Source organism: Sander vitreus, chromosome 14, assembly GCF_031162955.1.
Source record: "Sander vitreus isolate 19-12246 chromosome 14, sanVit1, whole genome shotgun sequence".
In the NCBI taxonomy this organism is placed as follows: Eukaryota; Metazoa; Chordata; class Actinopteri; order Perciformes; family Percidae; genus Sander; species Sander vitreus.
In genome coordinates, this window is record NC_135868.1 from 18,079,064 (window position 1) to 18,106,750 (window position 27,687).

Here is a 27,687-nt window from a genome sequence, read left to right on the forward strand (position 1 = left end):
AAAGGGAAAATCTTATCCAATAATATTTGTGCATACATTATCTTACCATGCTTTGTGCATGGACGCATTCTGGTCTGTATTTTTAATTGCAGTGTATATGTAAATATAATTACATTATAATTGCTGAAGCTTGGAAGGTCATTATTTACATTTTGTAAACCGCTCCTCGAAACATGCAGAAACATAATGAACCTGCCACAGTCACGTTTGCTGCGCCATAATTGCTTCCTTCCTGATTCAAGGCTATGCTGAAGTGACGAGATAGGCTTGAGTGCCTCGCAAAGTATTAACAGATAAGGAGGGAAGACAGCAGCATTAGTAAGGAATGGAAGCGGCCTCAAGATAAAGTGAAAGTGACTGTGAGAAATTGAAGGAAACAGCCAAGCCTTTTTTTGCCTGCAGTGTTGTTGTGCTTTGGTAAAACTAATAAAGACATTCTTGAAGGTTATATGCGGTGGTTAAAAAAGTTGTAAGCGACACATTTTTAATTAGTTGATTATTCAAATAACACAGAATGCTGTCATTTACCGACAACAGCAGCATTAAAGCACAGAAATGGCACACTACTGTACAATTCTGTTTTTTTTTAATTAAAAATGTGCTTATAAACAGCAAATAAAAAAGTTAGAAAACATACATACAGTATCAAAACACACAATCGGGAACATTAGTGCAGTAGTAACAAACTTCATGGACAACATACAGTAAAATCACATTTGAAATTGCTCATAAAGCATTACATACAAATACAGTGTAGTGTATGTGCCACTATAACTCTTCCAGTAACAACAAAGAATAGCTGGTCAGAATTTTGACATAACAGTCAGTTTATTAAATGTTAGTTTCCATTAAGGGCTTGTCCAAGTGAGAATTCCTGAGTGCCAGACGTCTACGCCTGCAAGAAAGTGATGCGATTATTTCTATTCTGTCTCATGCGACGACCTTTTCCATGGCTTGTGTGTTTTTTCCCTCCTGGAACAAAAAAAATGTGTATAACAACTGATTAGTATGATAACCTATATGTCTATACTCATAAGTAAGCAAATATAACTGTCGAGAGTCAGATCTTCCTTGGTTTCCTTTGATAATGTAATTAGCAGAGCATAATTATTCTCCTTAAATGATCATCTTCAGTTACAGGCTTCATTGTGGACAGTGAGACGTTCACCACATGCATTCCCCCCTCACACACCTTTAGCACACACTTCCATGCAGTTGTGCTTCGAGACAAAGTTGTTGCTGCTCCCTCCGCAGCCTGAGTAGATGAACTCCTCGCACATCTTGGTGGCTGTGTTGTAGTAATACCGAGGAATGGAGGCTGAACACCTCCCTTTGTCCAGAGGATCCAGGCAGAGCACAGGAACAGCTGTAAAATAAGAGACAAAGCACAATTAGACCGTCAGTCATCATCTTTGAAGAGGAGACCCGCCTGAGTCTTTGATTGCTTTTTACCATTATTTCCACACATACTGAAAGTGTGAAGTTCTCTCAGCACGTCTAAATTGCACCTGAAATGCTTGTTTGTTTGTTCTTTCTTAACAACATAATTCAAACTTTTAGAATTAAATCATGTCTGGTATCTCACGCAGACATGCCAGTGAGCAGCATCACTTCAGGATGACTCAGTGGCAGCAGGTCAGAGTAAAAAAGTTTATACTAACTTTTTTGTGGACTGCAGTACTCCTTACAAGAGGTGAGGTCTTTGAAGCGATTAGAATTGCCCTGGCAGCCACCGTAATGAAAGAGCTCACACTGCATGGTGGTCATGTTGAAGAAGTAGCTGCGAAAGAGGGCCCGGCAGGGTCCCTCCTCTTTAGGAAACCTGCAGATTTGAGGAACCTCTGGGGAGAATAATGACAGGATTTAAGGTTGGGATTAGATCAAGTGGCATTCTTGCCTCTAATTATGTTACACAGAAAGAACTCACAATAACAAGTCTAATCAAATATAGCCTACATTTATTATTTTCTAAGTAGTCAAGGTAGGCTACAGAATACAGAGAGTAAAACCACACCTTCATCATGTTGAGAACTTACTTGGGATTCTGAAACATGTTTTCTGGCACTCGTGATAACTCTTGAAGTTATTGGCATTCCCTTGGCACCCACCATAGTAGAAAATCTCGCACTTTTGGGTAATAGTGTTGTAGTGGTAGCGCTCAATTTGTGCCCTGCAAGGTCCCTCGTCCACTTGAAGGAGACAAACGCCTGAAAGCAGCAAAGATATTGTTACTCAAACACGAAACCACGGTAGAAAAAAGGGTAAAAAAAAAAAGCTTTAAATATTGCTGCGCGTAACACCGATATATATTGCAAACTTGTCTAACGCAGGAGGTCACATGATGGCCAACAACAAAGACTTTTAAGTGCTCTTAAAGAGTTCTGTAAAATACTGAAGAAACGACGAAAACGTGATGTTAGGTTACCTTTAGGTGACAAGGCCAACCCGTTGTAAAACGAGGAGAAAAGTGTCAACAGCGCTAATATGCAAAACTCCATTGTGCCAATTTTTGCTCCAACACCAGTCTTTTCCGCTTTGCCGACCATCCCAGCCACATCCAGCGGCAGCTTTATAGTGAAGTGTTTCCCAGGGGAACTTTAGGGGCGGGGATGTAATGACTCATGACCATACTACAGTGCAACAAGATTGGAGTGGTGATGAATTCATTAATGACATCACAAGGTTCGTTATTACGTTGTAATATTGCGTTATGCGACTGTTACTGTAATGTAGTGACTAAGGGCATATTCAACCCAACTGAAATAACAAGGGAGAAACTTACATTATCTCTGGATTTTACTGGTCACTGAGGATGAGGATGAGTGTGATGATGAAGTACAGAGATTGCGTAACCCCACAGCATCTTTGTAATTTCAGACAGTCTTGTGAAACACTAACATTGCAAATTTACATTTTTACTTGTCTGATCCATCCTGCCATGTTCCCATCACATACACACACACACACACACACACACACACACACACACACACACACACACACACACACACGCACACACACACACACACACACACACACACACACACACACACACACACTCTTTCACTCAAAACCTAAAAGTACTGTGCATACATTTCTAGCCTTGTGATCTATGTTATCTTTTATTTGCTTAATAATTGCAGCTGCCTTCAACATTCTCCCAGGGGAACAGTGATGTCTTGCACCAAACACTCAAGGCCCCTATAAGACTTGAAAGCACATTCTAAAAACGTTTTATTTTTACATCTCTGCATAATTCTATCACAATGGTTAGTTCCAGCTAAAGTATTCTGCACCTTCTGCGTGGAATAGCCTATAATGTTGTTACAGACTGATTCATTACTGTAAATGCTTTTAAATCCAAAATTAAAGAATTAGAGGCATGATTTATTTTAATTTACCTGTTTGAAACTGACTCTTGTAAATTTCTCCTTTGAAATGTGAGGCCTCCCTTGATAAATAGATTCTTAATCTCAATGCTAAAGCTTAAATAAAAAAAATAGTAAATGTTAAGGATGTTATTAGAAAACTGCCGTGCAGTCCTGTTTAGAACAATGATGTGTCTCCATCTTGACAGGTGGAGGCTAAATACAGATTAGCCGTCTTATCAAAGTGACCTGATACATGAAGCACCCCCCCTTAACCCATTTCTGAGTATAAGAAAAAGCTAAGTCAAAACAACACAAATCCAAATTGAATCTGCAATATACATTAAATACAGCTGCTTGTTTTACACATATTCAAAAAGAACCCAAACAGACACCTGTGTGATTCACCATCCGCTTTGACAGCATACTTCAGATACTGGCTTGATCATACAGTGGGGCCTTGTTTTAATCAGATTAGCGGATTAGGATTGTTTATGCACTTACTTTATAACCCAGATTGAGGGAGAGGAGAGGGATTCTTCAACAGGATTTCAGGGGTGTAGGACTGCACCCTTTAAGCAACCGTAAGTACATTTCTATTCTTTCAATTGAGTTTTGTGAAGTGTAATTTACAATCCTTTGAGATTTTTATATCTGTCATATGAAGAGGCAATGACGATTTAGCAAAAAATTGTGAATGTTTCCTTTTTTTGACAGAGAATGCCAGTTATCAACATGGATGACCTGACGGACAAGGACAAGGCTTTGATGGAATTAAACCAAAAAAAACTTGAAGTGAAACTTGAGAGGTGGTTGGTAAGTTTCTTTGCACGGAAGTGATGACTATGTCAGTGTCGTAATTGTTTTCAAAAGTACCAATGAATTAATTAGGTTTCAGACTTTTCTCCTTGACAAGCAAAACATAATAATTGTCAACCTGTCAGAATGTAATTGTATAAAGTACCCTTAATGATACCAGGAGCAGCATTTAGAACTGAAAAAAACATTTCTGGATAAGACTGTCTCCCAACACCTTTGTCTGATCACTTTAGACATCTAAATGCTGTGAGGAAATCAAGGACTATATTCAGGCTCGAGAGGAAGAAGACACCCTCGTCAAAGGCATTTCAGAGGAGAAGAACCCCTTCAAGGAGAAAGGTGGCTGTGTCATCTGCTAGACTCGACCTGAGGAGCTCTTCATATCTCAGATTAGCACCCAAGGACATTCTCCCTCCCCATATAAATTGGATTTGCAGACTAGGGGACATACAGTAATAAAGAAAAAAATATTCACAAGTATCCATGTAAACGATTCACTATCTTCTGGACAGATTTGTAGCCTTATAATATTTTTCTTTGAAATGATTCATAAATAAGAGTTGTATTTGGCAAGGGTTATATGCTTCTCTCTCATGCGGTGTATATGGTCTGAGCAAATGGGCCCATGTTCTACTTCATACACAGAAGCAATTATCATTAAATGTGCTTGTTTATAACTCAACCTGTCTTCATTATTTACTGTGTTTCAGGTTATAGACAGAGTAGAGAAACAGATACATCTTCATAACTCAGTTGGCTTTAAAGTTTACACAACATATTCTCAAATACCTTTAGGAGATCATTAACATTTTGTAGCATGATTAAATGACCATAATGTACACGTTTTAGGTCTTGTCTTCATAGTTTAACATTTTTTGCCTGGAATAGAAGAAAATGTAGGCAGGTAATGACTTGCAAATACATTTACTGTTATTTATTTAACATTTACAGCTTTTATACTGTAGGTGAACCATTAAATTCGTAATAGTAATAGTAATTTTGTGCAGAGGAAGTTGGCCTATGTTGTGTTTTCAACTCCCTTCCTATTCAGCCAACCACACCCATTAATCTTGTGACCAGTGGGTTGGTGGGCCTGTGTCCTAGGTCCTAGAGCAGTGGGTCCCAACCTAGGGGTCACAAGATATCGTCTCTGTACTTATGTTGTGGAGGCTTTTTTGAAAACTATGGGTTACCCATTTTCTATTTGTTTATTGATGGTATTTCCCCAAATGACGGAATCCGATGGTAAGTCAAACACTACCAACATTTCAATTTCCCACTGGGTTTAATATTTTATCCCAAAATTCCCAAAGTGGGTTATACATTGCAGTCACAGCATGCGCATGCGCGCGTGCGCACATACACAAGCGGTTGTCAACAGAGATGGCGCTGCGCGAAGGAGCTCTGCGTTGTAATCTGCTAGTCAACAGCCGTCATTTTTACAAATTTACCCCATGTGTTGGTGTCCGGTCGGTGTCTGACAAGGTGTCATCTAAACCCGTAACGTCAGAGACCGCGGGTGACCATTTAATCTACACACAAGAACACTTTGCATTAAAGGAGTCCCTCAGAAAGGTAACATGAAGCTAACGTAGCAAGCTATGACGTTACCATGCAAACAAACAAGGCAACAGTTTGCTTTGTTTAGCAGGTGACAGGTGGATATTTAAATACCTGTGTTTGTTGCTAGAAAGCAGCAGTGTTATTCCGCTTAATGTAACTGTAAGTAGCAGCGGAAGGGCTGTATAATAAAAGTGGGTGAGAGGTCACTTTGCTAGCTTGTTATATAGTTCCCCTTGACTGGACTGTGTTGATGTCAGCAGAAGCTGCTCTGTATTACGGCCAGCTGTCAGCTTCACCAATAAGAAACATATCACCAAATTTGAACATTGTTTTGACGTTGCTACTTCTGTTGAAAACCTGCATACATCCTCAAATGACTGCACAAGCCTAACGGAGCCAATGTAGCTAGTTTAGCCAAAGCAGATAGAGGCTAATGTTTGTTTGTATCAAACAAATATTTGGCACTAAATCATATGTTACATCTCCCTCATTGAAGAGCCAAAGATCTTTAGTTGCACATTTGAGAACTGGTATTATTTTTCTGGTCATTGACTTTCAAAATGATTTAGGAATTTCTATATTTTAATGAAATTGCTAAAACCCTGAAATATTCATGTGTAGAGATGATCAAAAATTGGAATGGCTATTTAATTTGAATGTGTTAACAATAGTTTGTTAATTTGGTAGGCAAAGGCAAGATTGACTTTTTATATAGTATTTAGTCTAATTTCTCCAGTATTATAGTCACTTTTGTGAATTGGGTAAGGCTGCCAACTATTTGCTCTTCACTTGAGCAATGGTTGGTTTCAAAGACAGAAATATGCCTTCTTTTTCCCAGGTTCCTCCACTTATTCTGCCTCACCTTTTTCTGCTAATTATCTGACATGCAGGCCTGTTACTTTTGAAAAGGTAAATATCAGCAGTTGCAAATTATGGTAGTACGTTTTCAAAGCAACCATTAGTAATCAGCATGACAAATTTATGATACATTACTAGACAGACATTGGAGACAGAGACTGCAAAAATAACAACAAGTGCCTAATTTAAGGCAGGGAGCGAAGATGTTACGGTAAATGGGGGGGAAGCATGTTGTGTGACTAAACCTTCAAAAGGATGCCAGGAGGTTGAAAATAAACAAGCACTGGGAGTAATGGGAAGGATGAAAAGGAAATGCAGAACAATATAATTGCAATGCAGGATAGGGAAATTGAGGCAGCATGGTTTATTAAAAGAAGTCACTGTAGGATAATGTGTGTTTATAGATGGTATACACATAGGGTTATAGGAAATTCTTTTGTGACTGTCCAAGGTCAGACGTTCATAGTGCCAATGTTTCCACTACCAATTTTCTGTTTGTGGGTGGGTGGGGGCACTTAGACTATTGTAGCTTTGTGTGTGTTACATAGTGTAGTACTCAGACTTGAGGCTTCTAGTCTCCCACAAACTCTGTGTGTGTGTGTGTGTGTGTGTGTGTGTGCGCGCGCGCGCAAGGTCGTTTTCTGTCATTAATGAGGACAAGAAGCTACAACAGATTTCCTCAGCACTTCTAGGAAGAGATTATTCATGTGCAGCCTCCCATGGTTTCAGGCAGGGATTTCCCCTGAAACGTTCAACAAAATACCCAGTAAAAGAGAGTCAGATAGTGTTGTAGGCGGGACATTAAGTCAGACTCAGTGGTGAGTGAAACCAAAGCAGAGGGACAGACAGAGCTGTAGCGGAGCCAAAGTAGCACACTTTTCAATTAATTAACTTTATCGGTTATCAGGCAAATAAAACGTGGATACAGATAATCTGCAAACTGCCAAAAAAACGGCCTGATAATCGGCCAGGGCCGATAATCGGTCTACCCCTAGACACAACTACCTAAAACGCTGTTTTTGTCACTGCATTTTAAGTTGAGGTGGGACAAATATATCATGATAAAATAATTCGTAGGCCTAGCTGTTTATGGCTTTCTACTAGTTCAATCTTTTGGTAGTTAATGACTGTTATGTTGCCGTGAGGGGGAAACCGTACTTGTGGTATCATCTTTTCATCTCTGCTATAAAACTCTGAAACTGTCAACACTTTAAAATGCAATGATTTGATACACTGTAAGTTGGAGTCCTTTAGGAGTCTGGTTTCTTCTTCATTTAGCCTTCACATTTGTGATGTAGACTGACTGACTGACTGACTGATTGTCACTGACAGCGTGAATTGCCTGCTTGGTTATACCACAGTTATTATTGGCAATAGGCGTGAATTATTTGCATCTATAGTCTTGTATCGTGTTATATATGATGTTATAATCATAATCATGATTTATGTTGTGATATAGTCAACTTTCTAATATATTTAACTTTCAAACAACTTATACATAAAAAAAAAACAAAAAAAAAAACAGATGTGAATGAGTGTTGCCAATCCAGTCAATTAATGACCTGAAAATATATGTAAGAATATAGATTTAATTCTGAATTCCAGACCTTGGCAGCCCTGCTGCTAATTTGCAAAACTGGCTGTTATGAGAAACTATAAATATAATAATAGAAAATTCACTTAATATTTCAAAGGGATGGAAATTAGGGGTGGGGGAAAAAAATCGATACAGCATAGTATCGCAATATTTTCCGTGGCAATACTGTATTGATACACAGACGCCAAGTATCGATCTTTTATTATATATGTGTTGGTCAGTTTGTCTGCTTGGCAATCCCATTTTGGAGCAATACAATTGAAGTGAGATGAACAAACAGAGAAATGTATCTTTTTAGATAAAACAGATGTTGACAAAGTTTCCTTTTGGGGACATCATTTGAAATTGGGAAAAATTAAAAGTTGGAAAAAAGGTAATGAATTGCAATATATCGCAGAATATTGCAATATGTTTAAAATCGCAATAATATCGTATCGTGGCATAAGTATCGTGATGATATTGTATCGTAAGGCCTCTGGTGATTCCCACCCCTAATGGAAATGGTATACCAAATATCTAGCAAACGTGTAATGTGATAAAAGTTAATACACGTTAACACAACCGTTTGGGCTGGCCCAGTCTTAGTGAAGTGTGCAGGGGTAAAACACTCCAGACTGGAAATTTTGTAAGACCTGATGAGTGCAATGTTCTGTTCCTGCTACTTGACAGTTGGGTAATGTGAAATTGTTCTGGTATGCAACACAAATAGTCCACAATAGAGATTTAGGGTCACTCCCTGATGACCTTTTTGTTTCCCTTTCCATCAGCTAGTCAACCCTCCCTTTCCCTCCTCAGGATTTGAACTTTGAACATAGATGGGTTTTATTGCAGGCTAAAGGGGACAAGTACCTGCCTTTTTTACACCTCGGTCTTGTGTTTGTCGTTAGCCTGATTTTCAAACATTCAGGCCTAGGCCTGTGCCCATATATCTGTTGAAAATAGTGTCTGTTTTCTGTTTTACAGCTGTAAAAAAATGATGTCCATGTTTTCTGTCTGCCTCGTAGTTAGATATTTCTCAGCCAGTGAGGTTTTTTTTGGCTGCTCAAATGGTTGGCTGGTTTGGGTTTGTGTGTGTGTTGGAAGGATCCTTTTCTCCTTCCAACACACATTTTTTGCAATACTGGAAAAATGCCTGTGAATTCTTCTTCAGCACTTTGTTTTTTTTTTAGTTTGAATGGTAAAACACAGGCCTAGTCGTCATTGCTGGCTGTGCTTTCACGCTCAAGCAAAGATTTAACGATAGCGTCATGAAAGAATAATTGAATAGCATTTATTTTTCACAATGCACATTTTGCACATGGTTTATTGGCCGAGACTTGAATTTGATGTTTCCGATTTCTGTTAGATACCTCTTTAGTTTTAATCATTACTTTTCATGAGCTTTACCCACCCTTAAAAGCATATTGTACTAAGCAGAGAAACACATTAGTAGAGCAGATTGTCATGGGTCTGTTGAAACCATGGCCCATTAGAAATGTTTATGCATTAAAGTGAATAACACCAGAAGCAAAGCTGTTGTAGTTGTTTATATTAATTTGGCTTACAAGTCCAAATCCATTTGTTAGAGGACATTTTAGTTTGAATTGAAAAGCATCCAGCTAGAAACAGACAAGGAAAGTCACAGCTCATGTATTTTTATTTTATATTTTTATTTGTTAATTTATTTGGTTGAAATGGCAGGTACAACACTTATTTTGCAGAAACTGTTGTTGATGTCCTGTGCACTAACATTTCCTGTTGACAAAGCCTGCTGTGTAAGGTAAAATTGTTTAAAGAATTGGCAACTAAATACCACATGGACTGTAATCCACATCTATAGTCTATTCAGAGTTCAAACAAAAATAGCACTGTCTGCTTCTCCAGATGTTGACCACTTCCAGGTGCTCGAAATGAGTCATGGCATCAAGGTTCACTCTTTCCAAAGTCTATTCCAAAGCTAGGTTGCAACCCTTACTACCTGCAGGCATTTTTGGCCATAACTCACAAAACCAAGTCACTATTCGTTCCTTATGAATTCATTATTTAATTTAATTTAATTTAATTTAATTTAATTTAATTTAGTTCCGATACGAATGAGCACAGAACTGGTACATTTGGAGACATATTATATAAGTTATTAAAAACATATTCTGTATCAGCTAGTTAACGACATCCACATTGTGCTGTATATAGTGAAAAGTATTCCTTAAAGCATATAATAAAGTCATCCTTCATTTTCAGGCAGTTGTGTATCACAGGCTTTGTGGCTAAATAAGTGGAGTGGCTGCTAACCCTGAGGGAAACTGGGTTTCAGAACCAAGCTTTATTTTTGCATGCTGTTCTAAATATTACTTTAGAGGTTTCCTGCCAATAGTTAAATGGTGGAGGAAACAGTGAGTCATTATTATATTGGTTGAATGCAAAGTTGTGGAATATCAGCACAATATTGGCTACCAGCAGCTTTAGTATAAAAGTGCCATTCCTCAAAAAACCCAAATCCCCAAACCCTCAGTGTAATTTGCACTGTAAGTAAGTTGTATTGGGCAACTTTACCGTTTTGTGTTACCAACATTGTCACTGAATTCTGTTACAAGTTGGTTTTAAGCACCATTTTTCTGCTCCAAAATGACACAGTTTGGGATTGAGGCCAAACCCATGCCATTGTTTTATAAGCCTGCAGCTTGTCATTTTCTATGTCACTAGCCAAGCTTCGGTTATCAGTACGGCACTGATAGGAACTAGCATGCCATGCATACTGTCACTGTATTGTCATCATTATAGATTCACCGTGCGGTACTCTTTCCAGCCTGCTCTCTATTCATTGATATGTAATACCTTATCTCGCTGTCTGCTAGAGATAGATTACATAGACTTAAATAGAGATGTGCACTGCACAGCAGGGAACCAATGTACGTGTTTTTTTTCTCTCATAATGTAATGTAATGCAATCCCTCTTGATGTTAGTTGTGACACAGGAGATAGAATAGCAGGGCTGTCATTTGTTGAAGGAATCATCCTTTTAAATGTTTTTTTAAACTAAAATGTTCGCACAGAAACATGCAAACATATGCACAAAATGCTTGAAAAACACCAGAAAAATGATAATATTATTTCATGCACATTATAAGAAATACACATAACATATCATATCTCTTCCCTGTTGTGGGCTCTAGATCATCGACCAGGAGATCAACCCCCACGTGGATCAGTGGGAAGCAGAAGGGAAGTTTCCAGCCCATAAAATCTTCAAGATCTTAGGAAGTGCGGGTTTTCTAGGAGTCAGCAAACCAGTCGGTAAGAGTGTTCGGTTATCTTTTCCTTTGAGAGGATCATTTAAAAACCAACAAAAGTAGAACATTCATTTTCATAAACACGCGTTTGGGTTGCTCGGTGATTAGACACAGACAAAGAACCTGTTGTTTTGGAGTCTGGCATGACATTGCCCACAGGAATGAAAGTTTGTGTTTGTTTGGCCACCTGTATCTTTGTCAGGTCTGTAATCGACTAACAGTGCATGCTGGGATAGTTTTCAGCCCCTGAGACTCTGAAAATGAATTTAGGATTAACTAAATGTAAATGATTTCTTTTTATTTATATAATATCAGTGACATTTTTATGAAAAATGACACCGTTTTAATTAATCTAGTGGATTTTTGTGCATAATCTGGGGCAGAGCGATTAGGTAAAAGGTCTTTGATTTAGAGACCAAGAAGCCTTTTTGAATTTTGGAGGAGGCTTGTTTTCATGGAAAGAATCTAAGTAGATAATAGGACTGGCAGAAAATGATAACAGCCATCATCATAGCAAGGTGCCAAACTTAGTGCACCTTAGGTGCTGTTGGAAACAAAAAGCCATTTTGCCTGATTGTTTCTCACTGAGAATGTTCATTTTAACAAGTTGACTCCATTTGTATTCTTGGGCACTTTAGTTGGTAATTCATACAAATATGACGAATAACCTGTGCCTCGGTCTACATGATTTATGTTTTTGGGACGTGCTGTTTCTTTTGCCATTCCAAAAGTCCCATAATAAATCTATAACATATCTGTTACTTAAAAAACCCTTGCTTTTCAGGATAAAATTTTTTAATACAATAATACACATGAATAACGGTCACATCAGAATCATTATTTAAGTTGTGGGAAGAATTTGTCTGAAGGGAATCAAAATGTGTTCTGACTGACCATCCTTGCTTCAAGGCATTTCTTTTTCACAGCTGAAGTTTCTCTCTGTTTGACAGCCATACATTACAGTTGGTCTGGTTTAGAAATGTTCCCACTGTGATGATGGGTGTCTGCTACACTATATCCCATTTCCAGATGTGTACCCAGCTGTGTCACTGCTGGGCTTGAGGAGGGAGCGGAATAAGTACTGCACAGTACAGGACCACAAAATAGTTGTGGTTGTGATGTGTAACTTCATTCTGAATATACGAATAGATTTGTGGAAAGTGTTTGACAATCAACAGCAGAGATCTAAAGTTTCTCAGTTATACCACATTCAGGTATTCCCAAAGTAATAAATTCATCATCTCTATTCAATTGCCACTTTTCACCTTGGTCTTCGTCTTGCCGTGATAACAGCACTGTGGTAAAAACAGCTGTTATGGCTGTTCTGACATTTGCTGCTGAAAGAACAAATCAGGTGAACAATGTTGGACATTGAGCTCTATGAAGAAGATTGCACCACAGGTCTGTAGGTCAAAGAAAGGGGAGGGCGGGGGAATTAAAATGTGCTGAGTACACAACTCTTAAGCATTAGTTGGCAGGATTAGAGAGGAGGAGCGGCCCAGCAGAAGACACACTGTATTATCAGGTGGTAGATTACTTGGGTTAAGTATATAGAAACAACTGTCAGCGTTGAAATTTAAATCATATACACTGGACATCATATACTTGCAGTACAGTATTTAGTCACCGATTCTAGTCTTAAGTCTTAAAAGAATGACGTTTTAGTCAACAAAAGCTAATGGACAAATATTGTATTGTCTTTAAAAAGAATGTTGCTCAGTTACCATCATGTGGAATCTGGCTCCTTCTGATAATTCTTGCTGTGTTTGGCTTATTTTTTGTAATATTAGGAATAACCGAAGTTGCCATGGTATTATATGTCTTAAGGAAAGTGTGCAGTTGGAGTAGCTCCAACTAGACGTGTCTTTGTTACAGTGCTGACTAATGAAGCAGACTCAAAGAATTCTGCACTGGCTTAATTGATTGAGAGGCTCGGATTACAGGAATGGCAATGGGGATTTAGGAGTCTGTTCAATGGAGAAATCATTCATCAGGCGGAAAGTCAAAGCCAAGTACAACACAAAACACTCTCATAGTCATGTAATAAAACATCTGCAAATATGGTGACAATTTGTAATCTACTCACAATATGAATAACCTTGTTTAAAAAATGATCCAGAATCAAGTGATATTGTCTCGTGCGCCATCTACCTTAATCTGTCTTGTTTCAAGCACAGACATTCAATTCTAGAAAGGCTAAACTGCATGGGGAAGTGTAATGATTTCATCTCATAGTTAGAGCTGATATACTCATTTGAAATGACTCGTTTTATGGAAAATAACTTTAAAATGCTCCATTTAAGATTAAATGATTTGTTGTGATATAATGGTTTTAATTTCTCAGTAAACATTTAAAAGTGCCATGTTGTACAAGTCAGGAGGTAAAACAAATCTTAAGTGGCGCTCTCGTGGCTTAGGGCCTAAAAAGCCGACTGTTGCATGTCATTGCCCATCTCTGCCTGAGGCCTGTCATCTCTCTACTATCTTATAAAGGTCTGCCCAACAAGTGAACTCAAATGTGATTCAGGCTTATTTTTGAATTCCTGTTTCTACGCATTAACTTAATGCCCCTCCATGGGCATTGATGACTTAAAACCCAGGAAAACAGAGCACTGGGCAAGAAAGTTAATGCTCCTGTTTACATGGTTTGTAGCTATACAGCAGGTCCCTTTTATTTAATCCACTGACAAGAACACTCAACACTTATTTCCCACTCTTTTTCCATGTACAAGGAAAGGCATTATCACCTTCAAAACATGAGAACAGGAAGTTTACCTAAGTCAGCCACGTTGAGTGAGAAGACAGGGATGGCCCTTGGCTCCCTGCCTGTTTTCCTCTGCTCTGAGGAAGAGGTATCTGCAGTTCACACCATGGCAATGGCCTTTTGTCTCCTGCCTGACTGATAGAACCTGGCATCCTCCACAGTTTACCCTTTAACTGAATATCTTTGCTACAAATGTTTAGGTGAATAACCTCTTGGAGAGACTTGTGTGTCCAGGCTGTTTTCTTTCTCACAATTTCTACTTAGGTAATACTATGATACATGCATTGCAATGGCTTGTCCTTCTATTCAAAAACATTACTGACACAGTGACTTTTCAGATTTGATTGTAGATGACACTGTAATGGTGATAACATGCATTCTGAAGTTGAGTAATAGTGTGGTTACACCTATGTCAGTTGTAGTAATTGTTACACAATTGTCATGGATCTGAGCTTGTGATTGATTCATTGGCCATCTTTCCCATGTTGCCATTCTCCTGGGAGAAGTGGTTTTATCACTAGGTCACTGGTGTTGCTGTGCAGATAGAATATAAAACTTTGTTATTCTCTTTTGATATTGCCAGTGCTGGTGCTGCACCTTTAAATTATCTCAATCTTTGTCCTTCAATATGTGCTTCATATGGAGCTCCATCTGATGAGAACCTACACTGAGGAACATCTGGTGTTCAGAAGAAACATGTGTAGGATTGACATTTGTGACAGACTTTTGTTTGTTATTTCTTCTGCTTGCTTGTTCAACCAGATGGCCTGCTGTTTTGCTTAAAGTGGAATAAACCTTGGTGCTTCCCTTCATACACATTATCCACCGCAGGGTTTCCAGTGCTTAGAGACTTATCGCTGCACAGCTGCACCTGCTTCCTCTTATTTTTGGCTCCCCCACTCCCTTGTTTGCCTGTCCCACTATATCTCCCTCTTCCTATGTCCCCATTTATTTTGTACTCTTTCTTTTTCTCCTCGTTCTCTCTGACAGTCTGCCAGACTGTGCTTTACTTTATTCGATAACTAGTCTGACAGGTGACATTAAACCACTTTGCTAGATTTGCAGTCCTCCATGTGGTATATTCACCCATAATTATTCAATTCATTGTTAGTCAGTGCTAGTATCCATCATCCAGTGGCTGGCATTACTATATAAATTCATGGGAAAACTGAGCACCTGTGGGTTTCTGTTGTTGGTTTTACGTCTCATGTTTCTGTCTTCTGTGTTTCACCTTGTCTATGTTTCATGCTTAGTTTCCTGTTTTATTTTGTAGTCCCTCTGTTTCTCCCATGTCATGTCTTGATTTACTTCCTGCCTTGTGTTTTTCCCGCCTGTGTGATTGTCTGCCCCGCCCTGATGTCTTTCACCTGTTCCCCAGCCCTTGTGTCACCTGTCCCTTGTTTCACCCTTGTTTACTTGTGTATTTAGTCTGTGTGCTTTCAGTGTCTGTTGTTGGTTTGTCGTCATTGTCAGTTTTGTGTGCGAGTTTCTTCCAGTGTAAGCTATATTTTCGTGTTCTTGGATTTTATTTGGACATTACCAGCTTGCGTGTTTTGTAAGTTCTCTTTGTGTTATCATTACATTGTTATTTTTTTTCTTGCTGCTTCCTCCTCATCTTCCTGCACTTGGGTCCAAGCCTCAACTCTGACAGCACCGAGCATTTAAAAAATGCTCAGTCTTGTTACATTTTGCTGACTGGATGTTATCATTGAGATATTTATCCTAACTAATTAACTGTGATCTAAACAGACCAGCATGGGATGATGATGTTCAGTTTTCTGTACTGCAGCGAGCCATTTGTTTTCATAATGTGTTTTTTTTTTTTTTTCAAAAAAGGCCCAAAGCATCTTTGCTAATGCCCATACATGTCCCACATTCACAAAAATAAGAAGTAAAGAGAAAATACAGTCAGCAGGGCAGGGTGTCTGCAGATACAGACACCACCACACACTTCTAGTGGGTGATAAGTGAGGATTTAGTTTTGTCTATACATTGTTTTTAAAGAAAACCCTACAAAGAATACCTTTTTAAGAGAAATGCAGTATAAAAGCCAGCTTATTCCACGAGTAGCAGACAGAAAAAGTATAAAACACATTAATTTCATAGATGCTGCGACTGATGATTAAAGGCAAAAGAAAGGAAAAGAGAGGTCTCTTTATAAGGGCAACTGACAGGTTTATAATGCACTATTAAACTCTATCGATGACCTAAGGTCTTTGCAAATGCCTCCACTGCCAGAATGGAGGAAATCAAAAAAAAATTTCTTTTGTTTTTACTTTTGCAGTAAATTTGTTGTTTGAGAGATCAAAATCAAGTTTTATATACTAAGCAGAACAGATGAGATGACACTGAGATGTCAGTGACCCTTTTTTGCTCCATGCTTCTGATCTCCCAGCAGTGCTTTTTAAACATAATTATAGGTAGCGCAATTAATGATAACATCCTGTAATTAATTTGAGTGTATGCTCCAGTGCCAACAGATTAGTTGAGAATATTATACCAGTGTGTATTTGTGCCTACAGAAACCTGTTAGGCAGTGACTTTATCACAAAGACAACAGGAAAGATGGAAGGGAGACAGGGAAGGTGGGTGCAGAGCTAGTTTAAGGTGACTAAAGTACAGTAGTGATGGGGTATATTTATCCAAAGTGACATTGGTATGCCTTTCTTTCTCTTCCAGCTGAGTAGCAAAGGTCCTCATCTATTAAATGTGCATAAATAAGGAAAATAAAATAATCTGAACAAAAAACCCACACAATGTACAGTGAACTGTCAGCCTTGAACTGTCAGCAGTAGCTAAAGGGGTGTGTGTTTTGTTCCATGCAGAGTATGGAGGCTTGGGTCTTGACTTCAGCTACAGCGTAGCTGTTGCAGAGGAGCTGGGCAACATCCGCTGTGGAGGCATCCCCATGGCCATTGGTGTACAGAGTGACATGGCTACTCCTGCACTGGCCAGGTACAATCCCACAAACAATGATATTGGATTTTTTTTTTTTTTATATATTTGCTGAGATTTGTCATAGGGGAAAGGTTTGCAGCGTAGTATTACATCCCCAAATCCAGTGTTTTCGCTGTTCCCTTAAAGTAACTCAGTTTGGCTTGGAGAAATGTCTTTATGTAAACGTGTATTGTTGCTTGCTGCCATACTCTCTCTCCACCTCTGTCTTTTTTTTTATCAAAAGGACAACTAATCAGCGACTCAGGCATCAATGTCTGCTTTGTCTTTTTTTCCTTTTTACACCACCACTAGAGCCACTTGTGTAAGAGCTGGAGTACATTTTCAAACATTTATCCTACATGGGTGTTTCATTTTGAGATGATAAAAGGTTGCTTGAATTGCAAACAACTGTTGCCCTGTTTACCCTGCAGATAATTATGTTGTCCAAACAAACAATGGCCATTTTTCAGACATTTTCTTAGGGCTGGGCGATAGCGAGAAAATCAGATGTCACGATATTCTTGACCAAATGCCTCTATCAATATTCTATGGTTGACAATTGGTGCATTAACAAAATGTCTTCACACTTAGATTTTAGATAAATAATCACCAGTAATGTGGACATAATGTCTAAGTGGGGAAAAGGCAAATAATAGAACAGCTATAATAGTCTGGTAAGCTCAGAAAAGTACATCACTTTACTGTAATGCAGCCTTTAAAACCAGGAAAAGACAACACTTATGTCATATCACGATATTATATCTAGTCTTATACCATGGTCTGGGTGAATACTCGATTCTGATTGGCTGCAGGGTGTCCATAAAAAAAGTGATGTAGTAGGACACCTGCTAAAGGAGTTTTGGTGAAACTGACTGTTTACTGTTCTAAATTAATGCGCTACATTAAAGGGGTGATAGAATGCATAACCGATTTCACCTTGTCATAGTTGAATAATGACAGTTTAGTGGGTAACTAGGACATACATAGAACCTCAAAATCCCATTGACACCTCTTTCTTCTGCAAATCTCACAATTTGAAACTGCCTCTGAAATCGGGAAATCTCAACGAGCCGCCTAGTTGATGTCAACTTGGCGGCTCCTCCTCATTTGGCTCTAGTCTCTATCTTTGTCACGCCCAAACATTTACATAGGCTACACCACTGATCTGAGGTCAGCTTAGTCTTCTGAATAGGTCACGCAGATCTCAGAAATTGTATACATTGTTCATCTGCTATTTTACCACTAAATTCACTTCTGAGACTTTTTTGCGAGAAATCAACTATGTAGAGGTCAAATATGGGCCGTTTTACGAAAATGTATGGCTAATTGCAAATTCTGTCCAACTGTGTGTCGGAGTTCAGCGGCCGGTGCTGCCTGTGTTGCTGCCTCGCCGTTCGGCCTGCCTTCCTTCACAGAGGCCTGCTGTGAGGTAGATGGAGCTCCATCACGGCTGGCAACCCACGGCACTCCATACCTGCGCAAAGTCACAGTTTTTTGGGTTAATGGACTACCAAATGCCGCTGCCCTGACAGAGCTCCAGGGCCTGCAGCTCCCGTCTTCCTGCTAAATAGCCGGTGTGTGTGTGAGTGAGAGCGCGGTCAGTGAGCTTGTTACGCCAGCAATCTCTTACCACAGGTTCCAGTTAATCTTATGTGTGTAATTATGATGTGTTGAGTTATTTAAACAAACGATCGGGGAAATAAACGGCTCTTGTCTGCGAGTCTCATTGATAGAGCCTGCGGCTGGATGGAGCTCTATCAATGAGAGCTAGCTAGCCTCCTCTTACAATTTCACTGAAATTCACAAAAATGCATTAAATTGAAATCAGACACCATTGTTAGCTTTATAAGACCTTGAGGTAGATGTTATATAAGTGGCGTGACGAAATTCAAACTGTAAATATACTCTAATTACGCCGAAAATTAAGCTAACTAGCCGCGATCTGTACACATAGGATTGAAGGGACAGTAGCAGCTAACGAAACCCCTAATGTTCACAAAAATTCATTAAATTGAAATCGGACACCATTGTTAGCTTTATAAGACCTTGGGGTAGATGTTATATAAGTGGCGTGATGAAATTCAAACTGTAAATATAGCTACTCTAGTTATGCCAGCCAGCTCCACGGAGCCCCGAGTATTCCAGTAGTCCAGTACCCAGGGAAACGGTGACTTTCACTGGGTATGGAGGTTGCCGCTTTCTCGTCAGACTGTGTGGACCTAGCTAAAGTCCGACATGTCTTACCAAATTTGCAATTAGCCATCAATTTTCGTAAAATGGCCCATATTTGAGCTTTATATAGTTGATTTCTCGCTTAAAAAAAGTCTCAGAAGTGAATTTAATAACGAAATAGCCCGACAAACAATGTATAACTTTGCAGTGTCTGAAATATAAGACCTGCTGTCTCGTCTCCAATGTGTTTCTATGTGGTTCGCTCAAACCAATCAGCGCGTAGCTCATCTAAATATTCATGAGCATACCATATTTGGAAGAAAAGCGCTTGTTCCAAATAGAGCCATATTCACAGGGTAGTTAAGGACCTAATAAAATAGCATTCAAGCAATTTTCAGCCCAACCAATGTTACATACCCTATTAGGAGACCTTAAGGAACAGTGTAAAATACCCTATATAATCATTCTATCACCCCTTTAAATCAAAAAGGAAATGTGGATCTGTTATTTCCGACTCGTCCTCTGAACACCACAGGATGGCGCTAACACACAAGCTGCAAGAAGTAAGTTAGCTATACTTCCCCTCTGGACTGACTTTGTTTCACAGAGAATAACGATCTCACATCACGTTCACTGTTCAGGTCGCTCACTACTTCAGGCTGCGCCGCTGCGGCTGACAGTAACGTTGGCTAGCTACACATCGCGGATCAAATTGTTCGTAAAAGTCGTTATATTGTTTTGGGGACAATGACATGGCTGGATAGCTAGCTTGTCTTGTTGTTCAACATACTGTCAAATTACTTTTACTGATTGCCAACTGTACGTAAGGGTTAATGCCCGACGAGGTGTCCATTGTCAGATATTGATGGACGAAGGCGAAGTCCATTAATATCTGACAATGGACACCTCGAAGGGCATTAACCTGCTTATACCATGGTCACTTGCCAAATAACATATTTTTAAAACATTCTTTTACCGGTATATTTTAATTTGTTTTACAATCGAAATCTAAAGTTTATCCAAACAATAAACTCTGTTTCCCTGGTTATGCCTGACGGTTTGACTAATACCTGGAACAATCATTCCCATCCATAAGGTTCTTATGCAACGCAAACGTTGTTGATTCCCCCAGGAAATAGGAAGGACCTTTAATACGACTTGCCGCTCAGCTGATAGAACCCTTCAGTTTAGCTACGAGCCAGAAAGCTAACGCTATGCTAGCAAGATCCAAAGTCAATAACATTGTTTATACCATGGTCTGGGTGAATACTCAATTCTGATTGGCTGCAGGGTGTCCATAAAAAAGTGATGTAGGACACCTACTAAAGGAGTTCTGGTGAAACTGTCTGTTAATGCGCTACATTAAATCAAAAAGGAAATGTGGATCTATTATTTCCATATCATATCACGATATTTATATAATATCGATATATTGCCCAGCCCTACATTTTATTCATTATGTGGTCCAGCTCTGCAGAGACGTCTGTCTCCATTTTTTTACACCTATTTTCTTAGCTTGTTTATTTTAGTGTATTTTCATTGGTGTATTGGTCAATGATTACGTCAACAGCTGCACTTGTTAACAAGTCGTGAGTTGCACTGATTGCACTTAGTGATGCAGATAGAATCCATTTTATTCTGGTACAAACACTATAACCCAATCCATATCCATACTGCTTCTGACCACTGCTAAAGAAATTCACACATTTCTACAAGGTGTCCTCACTGGTGGTTATCAAGAAGTTATGACAGCGATATACTGTATACTGAAGGCAGAGGATTTTACAGTGAATCGATGACTTGCTTTTTCAGAAGTTCCACTTCTTAAGGATATGTGTATTCATATACCGTATTTGGTAATTGTTTGGCTGACCCATGTATGGCCTTGGCTTGTGGTGTGATATCATCCTGCTGTAAAACAGCTGTTGCTACAATAATTCAGTGAAACAGACAGTTTAGTTTGGAGTCTCGGGAGCTTAATTAGGGGATCTACACTAGCTTGCAGTGAGGTCTAAGTGCTAAGAGAGCAGCCAAAATACCATGGGAGCTTCAGGGTAAGACTCCCTCCTCCTGTCCCATTGGAACTGTAATTGCCTCAAACATGGCAGTGTTGTTTCACCCAACTTTTATTAGACGGGTGCCTGACAACCGTCTTCGTCGATCTACTTTGTTTAGAAGTATTGTCTTTTAGATCTTAGTTTATAGGAAATCAACAAGGGGTGCTCTTGGCTTCCCCTTAGTGTCAAGGGGTAACTTCTAATTAATAGTTACTAATATGTTTTCATTTCTACGTATTTGTGTCTGCAGGTTTGGCTCAGCTGAGTTAAAGAGAGAGTTCCTCCTTCCCTCCATCATGGGGGACAAAGTAGCCTGCCTTGGAGTTAGTGAAGTCGGAGCCGGCTCTGATGTCTCAAGTACGTCTCACCTTCATCATCTTCTGGTCATTTATTATCATAATTTTCTTTTTAGCTCCTGTAGGACCATGCTACAGAAATGATTGAGGAGCCAAAATGCAGCAGTTTTAGAATCAATTTGGCACTGATATTCTCTCTGGAGAGGAGGAGGGCATGTTGAATACAGGCCTAGATTATCCGCCTTCAGATTTCACCACTTTTTGACTTCTTTTTTCTGGATTAGTATGCATTATGTTTTACACTTAAGAGTAATACACCAGCTTCAGCTTTTCATTTAAGGGCCAACATTTCATTTCTAGGATTATTCATCTATTGAAACTTTTCATTTAACCTTCTGTCCTTACACTCATCTTTCCAATTTTCTCTCTCTTTCCATCCATGTACACACTCTACCACATATGAATTCAGGTATCAAGACAAAGGCAGTAAGAGAAGGGGACGAATATGTGATCAACGGGGGAAAGATGTGGACCACAAACGGTACCCAGGCTGACTGGATCTGTCTTCTCGCAAACACCAGTGACGGGCCCCCACACAGAAACAAATCCCTCTTCTGTTTGCCGATGAACCTACCAGGTAGGAGTCAGTTATTTGTGGGATGATTTTCCTGTAAAAGCAAACAGGACAAAAAAAAGCCCCATTTAAGCTGAAAATGAATCATTGTAATTAACATTCATCATCTGGGATTCATATATCACATTCACAAATACAAATCCCTCAAATTTAAGATTCTGTGTTTTTCAGTTCTACCTAAAACCAATGAATGAATGCAATATTCTCACATGATTTGCCTGAGCCTATTACCCTAAAACACCCTCTACAGAATGTCCGTATCCGTTCTATCAGTAGGATGAAGAATTGTTGTTGTTTATTATTATTCTGCCTGTGCCAAGATGCATTATGACATTTATTTCTGTTTCCTGTCCTTACCATTGTAGGAGTACACATCGCCCGCAAGATTGATAAACTGGGTATGTGGTCATCAGACACAGCTGAACTGTTCTTCGACGACGTTCGTGTGCCCTGCAAGAACATCATCGGCCAGGAAGGCATGGGCTTCACCTATCAGATGCTTCAGTTCCAGGAAGAGAGGCTCTGGGCAGTGGCCAATAGTGAGTGTGCCTTTCTGACAGTTCTTCATCTCTCCCTATCCCCCCACCCATATCCACTAATCAGATATTATCTTTACTAGTTTTATTCACTCTCACCTCTGTTTTTCACCCCAGCTCATCCACCTCCCACAGATCTAACTGTAAATTGCACAGTTTATTGTATTAGTGGATCCTTAGTTTCCAAGAATTGGGGAGTTCAGGTCACACAGTTCAAGCCATTAATCTTCTTTAAAGGAGTTGTTTGCTTTTGATTCTGAGTAAGTGAGTGCACACTTGTTACTCAGAATCAAAAGCAAACAACAATCTCTTTTTTGGGAAACTGGTGAGAAACTGTTCTAGGGGAAGTTCAACTTTTACGCGCTATTACTGAATCTGAAATGGATGCGTCTGGCCAGAGGCCTGTACTACGAAGCAAGATTTGGCGTTAACGAGGTAACTTCAGGTTCAACCCAGGGTTTTGTGTATCACGACGGTGGATCACTTGTTACTGGGTTCAATCGCCGTGGTAACTTATCAGTCCTTCCAGAAAAATGCTGAGTTTTTTTTTTGTGATTGTTGCGGGCAAAAATCCTTGATTATGCGGCACGTTTTCTTAAAAAATGCGATGGAATATGCGGGATATTTATGTGATATTGCAGGAACTGCGTAAAACTGCGGTTTCATCATGGCTTCATCGCGGGGTTTGCAGCTTTTCGATGATGTTCACGTCGCGTAATTAGGTCGCTTCATAACATTCCCGTGGCAACAGGGGAAAATGGCTGCTCGTGTGAAGTAAACGCAACATTTTTCAACTTTCTGCTAAGATATATGTGACTTTCTTGCAATGAAAATGCAGGGATTATGAAATCATGCAAGCCCCGCATATTTTGCGCGGAAATCGGCAATTTATGCAGCGAAAGTGCGGCGTATTTGGAAAAAAATGCGGCCCCCGCATAAATATGCTTGCTTTGGCTGATTATGCATTGAATTATGCGATCGCAAAATTGTGTTTTTCTGGAGGGACCGACTTATGCTGAAGATTAGAGATCAACCGGTGTAAAAGCACCGCCTACTGACTAATCAATACTCGGTTGATAACGGCGTCACCGTTCTTAGGAGATCAGGTGGAGCTCGGTGTGCGGAGAGAGAGGTGCGCTCATAAAAGTTAAAACATTTAGAGACCGACAACCCCGTTAACAATCCCTGATGGTTATCTTTATGAAATATATTGATTTTCAGCGCAGAGAATTTCGTATAGGCTATTTGTCGGCTTCTTGAGCCGTGTGTTGCCAATGCCACACATCGGTTTGATTTTTTTATTTGCTCTCACGATCGCTTACCACTGCCAGGGTTGCAACTGAAATAATAGGCTAAAGCAACGACAGTTTATGGAAAGCACAAGTGTAATTATGGTCAGATCTTGTGCCTGACTGATGGAAATGATATTAAATGGCGTCTGCTATTTTTTTGCCAGCTTTCCTTCCTGTTTTAGGAAACAGCGACTGTATTGCTTTTTGCCTGTGAAACCGTGTCTGTGTTCTTCATATTTATGTAGAATTATAGTTTGCTCTTATGTAAAATATGCGTCTCTGGTAGATGTTTGCGATTGGTCATGCTGTGAAAACAGCGCCTCTTTTATGTTTTATTTGCTGGATTGGGAACACAGTTTATGCAGGACCGTGGTTGTTAGGTGAAGCCGGGTAACTGAAATCAATCCAGGGCATGTTGATCTTGATTAGTAGTACAGGCCTCTGGTAAACCTTTGTGCATCATATCATCAATCAGAGACACAAATGACAAACACTCGCATAGATGCATGCAGTGCAGGTGGAAGCAGCAGCAGTAGTAGTAATAAGGTCACATCTCTCCATGTCTCTATCTTAACACCTCCAGTCTTGACCATGATGGACAACATCATTCAGGAGACCATCCAGTACACACGGCAGAGGAAGATCTTCAAGCAGCCTGTCCTCTACCACCAGTCGGTTCACTTCAGGTTGGCTGAGCTGCAGACGGAGGTCGAGCTGCTCCGCTCCCTCCTCCACCGAGCTACAGGTGCGGTCGCTTTATATACAGACATAGCAAAAAAAGTGAAAGATTAATAGTATACGACAGATGTATGAGGGTGCGGTTTTTGCATTATCACAGAACTTGGGTTATTGGGTTATTTCACTTCCAGATTTTGCATTTCCAAAATAATTTTGAAACCCAGGCCGGGATTAGAAACATGCATGCTTGATTTTGCATTTGTAGTATTTTAGGAAAATTCTTCCAAATGAATGCATGCAGCTGTCCTTGTGGCACTTAATACCATAGATAAGACTAAGGCTTCAGTAGCGAAGGCCACGGTTGACTCAGTCCTAAAAGAATGTGAATGCCAAAATAGCCTTGAGTGGGTAATTTGTACATGTACAATGCAGTAGGTTGGTTCAAAAGATAGAGGGAATAGTGCAGGCTGAAGAATAATGTGGTAGCTTAACTATTAAGTAGAGATAAGTTAACAGTGATGGTAACAGTATGGCTGGCTATAGACAGATCAGTAATTGCTTGCTAATAGATTGCTAAAGCAAAAATAATTTCCTGGATGAGTTGCCTGAAACAATGATTAACACCATGTTTTGTCTGGAGTTAAATTCTACCCTACTTGTAGGGTATTTGATTTTATTTTTTTTAAGATATACACAGGCATTCAAGTATGTATGCTAACATTGTCTTTTTCCACGTAATTCTATTAATTGTTCTAATCTAGATTTTCCTTCCTCAAAGAACAAATAAATTACAAACTTTGAACTTTTTCCTTTTTAAAGTTGAGTAGAACAATTTGGGATTGACTGTCTTACACAAGGACACTTACTGTATGTGTGGTGTACTGTATGTGACAGGAGGAGCCGGGGTTTAAACGATTAAAGGCCGACTTGCTCTAACAAACTACTGTTGGTTCTGTGTGTACTGGCATAACTTCAAAACCCACAGCCAGCTTGACCACCTGAAAAACTGACACATACCCGGCTCCTCCAAAATACATCCCACGTGCTTTACGCTGCAGTGTTCATGATATGAATATGTGGGTGCATCATGGTGGGCGGGTGTTCAAGGTCTTGTGATTTTCTCGTTAGTAACCACTTCAGTGGCAAGCAGCTTTGAATGAATCTAGCTGCTCCAATTCGTTAGCCCAGAAACGGATCAAAGCTTTTGTATCTGTTTGGCACTGGTAGGTAGAAACACACATGCACACTGAAACAGGAAAAATCATGCAGGAACAAGGAACATGTTTGAAAGAGGCATTGATCAGCCACCAGTGACCCTGAAACTGAGCCACATTTGTTTGTTGTCCTAATTTTCCTCTCTACATTTTTTTTATAATTTTCATCCACCTGGCCATTTTTCACTCACCCGTGCTTGTGCCACTACTTGTATTCTTCCTTCTTTTTCTGCAGCATTGTACATTAAAGGCAATGATGTCACCAGGCTGGCATCCATGGCCAAATTAAAGGGGGGCCGCCTGTCCAGGGAACTGGGTGACAGTTGTCTCCAGTTTTGGGGAGGAATGGGCTTCACCAGTGACGTTCTGGTCAGCAGATTTTACAGGTGAGGCTGGTCAGAAAAAAGTAACTGAAATATCTTTTGTTCAGTGATCTGGTTTTAAAACTCTTTTCTGTTTTCTCTATCACATGGATTTATAGCATATAGCCCCATGATATTCAGTTATTTTCACACCTGTGCACTTTGTTCAACTCATCTGAAAAAGATATCTGACTGCAAAACCATGACTTCGCCGCACAAGTCACTAACACAGGTTGCTAGCCAACTATGGTTATAATTGGCTGCCACCTATGATTTTTGTGAGGGTATACTGTTTCTATGGTAAGAACAACCTCTCCAGTTAGCATGAGCTTGATACAGCTCATGGTCAATGCATTTTTTACAAGGAATTTAAACCAGATGTTAGGCTCAGATTGATTTATGGCTTTTACATAAACATAGCATGTGCTCAAGTAATACTAATTGTCAAAGACATGCAATTAGGGTCAGTCTCCTGTTGTGCACTGTTTAGCTATGAATCTTATTTGTTTATTCAGTGTATTATCAAGTAACCGTGTTTGATTCAGATTCTCCCTTATTTTACTCTGTGCTGACATTTACTGATGAGGCAAATAGTGCAGCTAAACAAGGGGTCAAGGATGTGCAGTGTCACTTTCAGTGAGGGGGGAGGGGGGAAGAATCATCGCTGCAATTATTTAAGTGAATCAGATGTTGAAGAAAATACAGATGTTTTTTTTCAGAAAAAACACCAGTTTGCATTAACCTTGTCTATTTTAGAGATTCCAGGTTAATGTCGATTGGTGGAGGGGCTGATGAGGTCATGCTGGGAATCATCTGCAAGTACATGGACACACTGCCCAAGAACTGATAACACCTGACCCAGGGACTGATCTGCTGCTCCACTGCTAATGTGCTAATCATTCACAATGAATTGCTAAACACAGATCACCTAAGTGCAGTTCTGATATGTTCAAATTCTTGACATACAATGCATTATTGTTATGCCTTTGATTGTTTATACTGTATATGGTCTGAAAGACTCAAACACACAATTATAAATCTCGTGTTTTTCATAACCTTACAAATGTGAATGTGTAATTTGTTCATTTAAACATCCTTTGAAGACTTTTTTTTTTTTTTTAGAATAGACTAAGCAAAATAATGTGCACAAAAATGAATGTGTAAAATAAAGTGCCAATTGTGTCATTGAGAAATTTATAAAATCACTTCAAGTACCAGTTCAATTTTTAAATGGCGCATTCTCTAAAGTAGCACACACTTAAACACTGGTC

At 39.4% G+C, this 27,687-nt stretch overlaps 3 protein-coding genes across 3 annotated transcripts; 2 read left to right on the forward strand and 1 right to left on the reverse strand.

The window, feature by feature from the left end:
- Positions 1-569: 569 nt before the first annotated feature.
- Positions 570-2,574, reverse strand: tfpi2 (tissue factor pathway inhibitor 2). Its single transcript, XM_078268063.1, has 5 exons — positions 2,426-2,574; positions 2,037-2,207; positions 1,662-1,841; positions 1,193-1,366; positions 570-972 (listed from the first exon to the last, which is right to left on the reverse strand). The coding sequence occupies exons 1-5, from the start codon at positions 2,544-2,546 to the stop codon at positions 890-892; spliced, it is 729 nt and encodes a 242-aa protein (XP_078124189.1). The 5' UTR covers positions 2,547-2,574; the 3' UTR covers positions 570-889.
- A 1,514-nt stretch (positions 2,575-4,088) lies between these two features.
- On the forward strand, positions 4,089-4,546 carry gngt1 (guanine nucleotide binding protein (G protein), gamma transducing activity polypeptide 1). Its single transcript, XM_078268509.1, has 2 exons — positions 4,089-4,184; positions 4,421-4,546. Exons 1-2 carry the CDS (start codon positions 4,089-4,091, stop codon positions 4,544-4,546), a joined length of 222 nt encoding a protein of 73 aa, XP_078124635.1.
- Positions 4,547-5,547: 1,001 nt separating this feature from the next.
- On the forward strand, positions 5,548-27,621 carry LOC144528918 (putative acyl-CoA dehydrogenase 6). Its single transcript, XM_078267793.1, has 9 exons — positions 5,548-5,762; positions 11,358-11,478; positions 17,064-17,193; positions 21,655-21,761; positions 22,170-22,337; positions 22,700-22,873; positions 24,746-24,907; positions 26,290-26,440; positions 27,173-27,621. The coding sequence occupies exons 1-9, from the start codon at positions 5,571-5,573 to the stop codon at positions 27,261-27,263; spliced, it is 1,296 nt and encodes a 431-aa protein (XP_078123919.1). The 5' UTR covers positions 5,548-5,570; the 3' UTR covers positions 27,264-27,621.
- Positions 27,622-27,687: the final 66 nt, after the last annotated feature.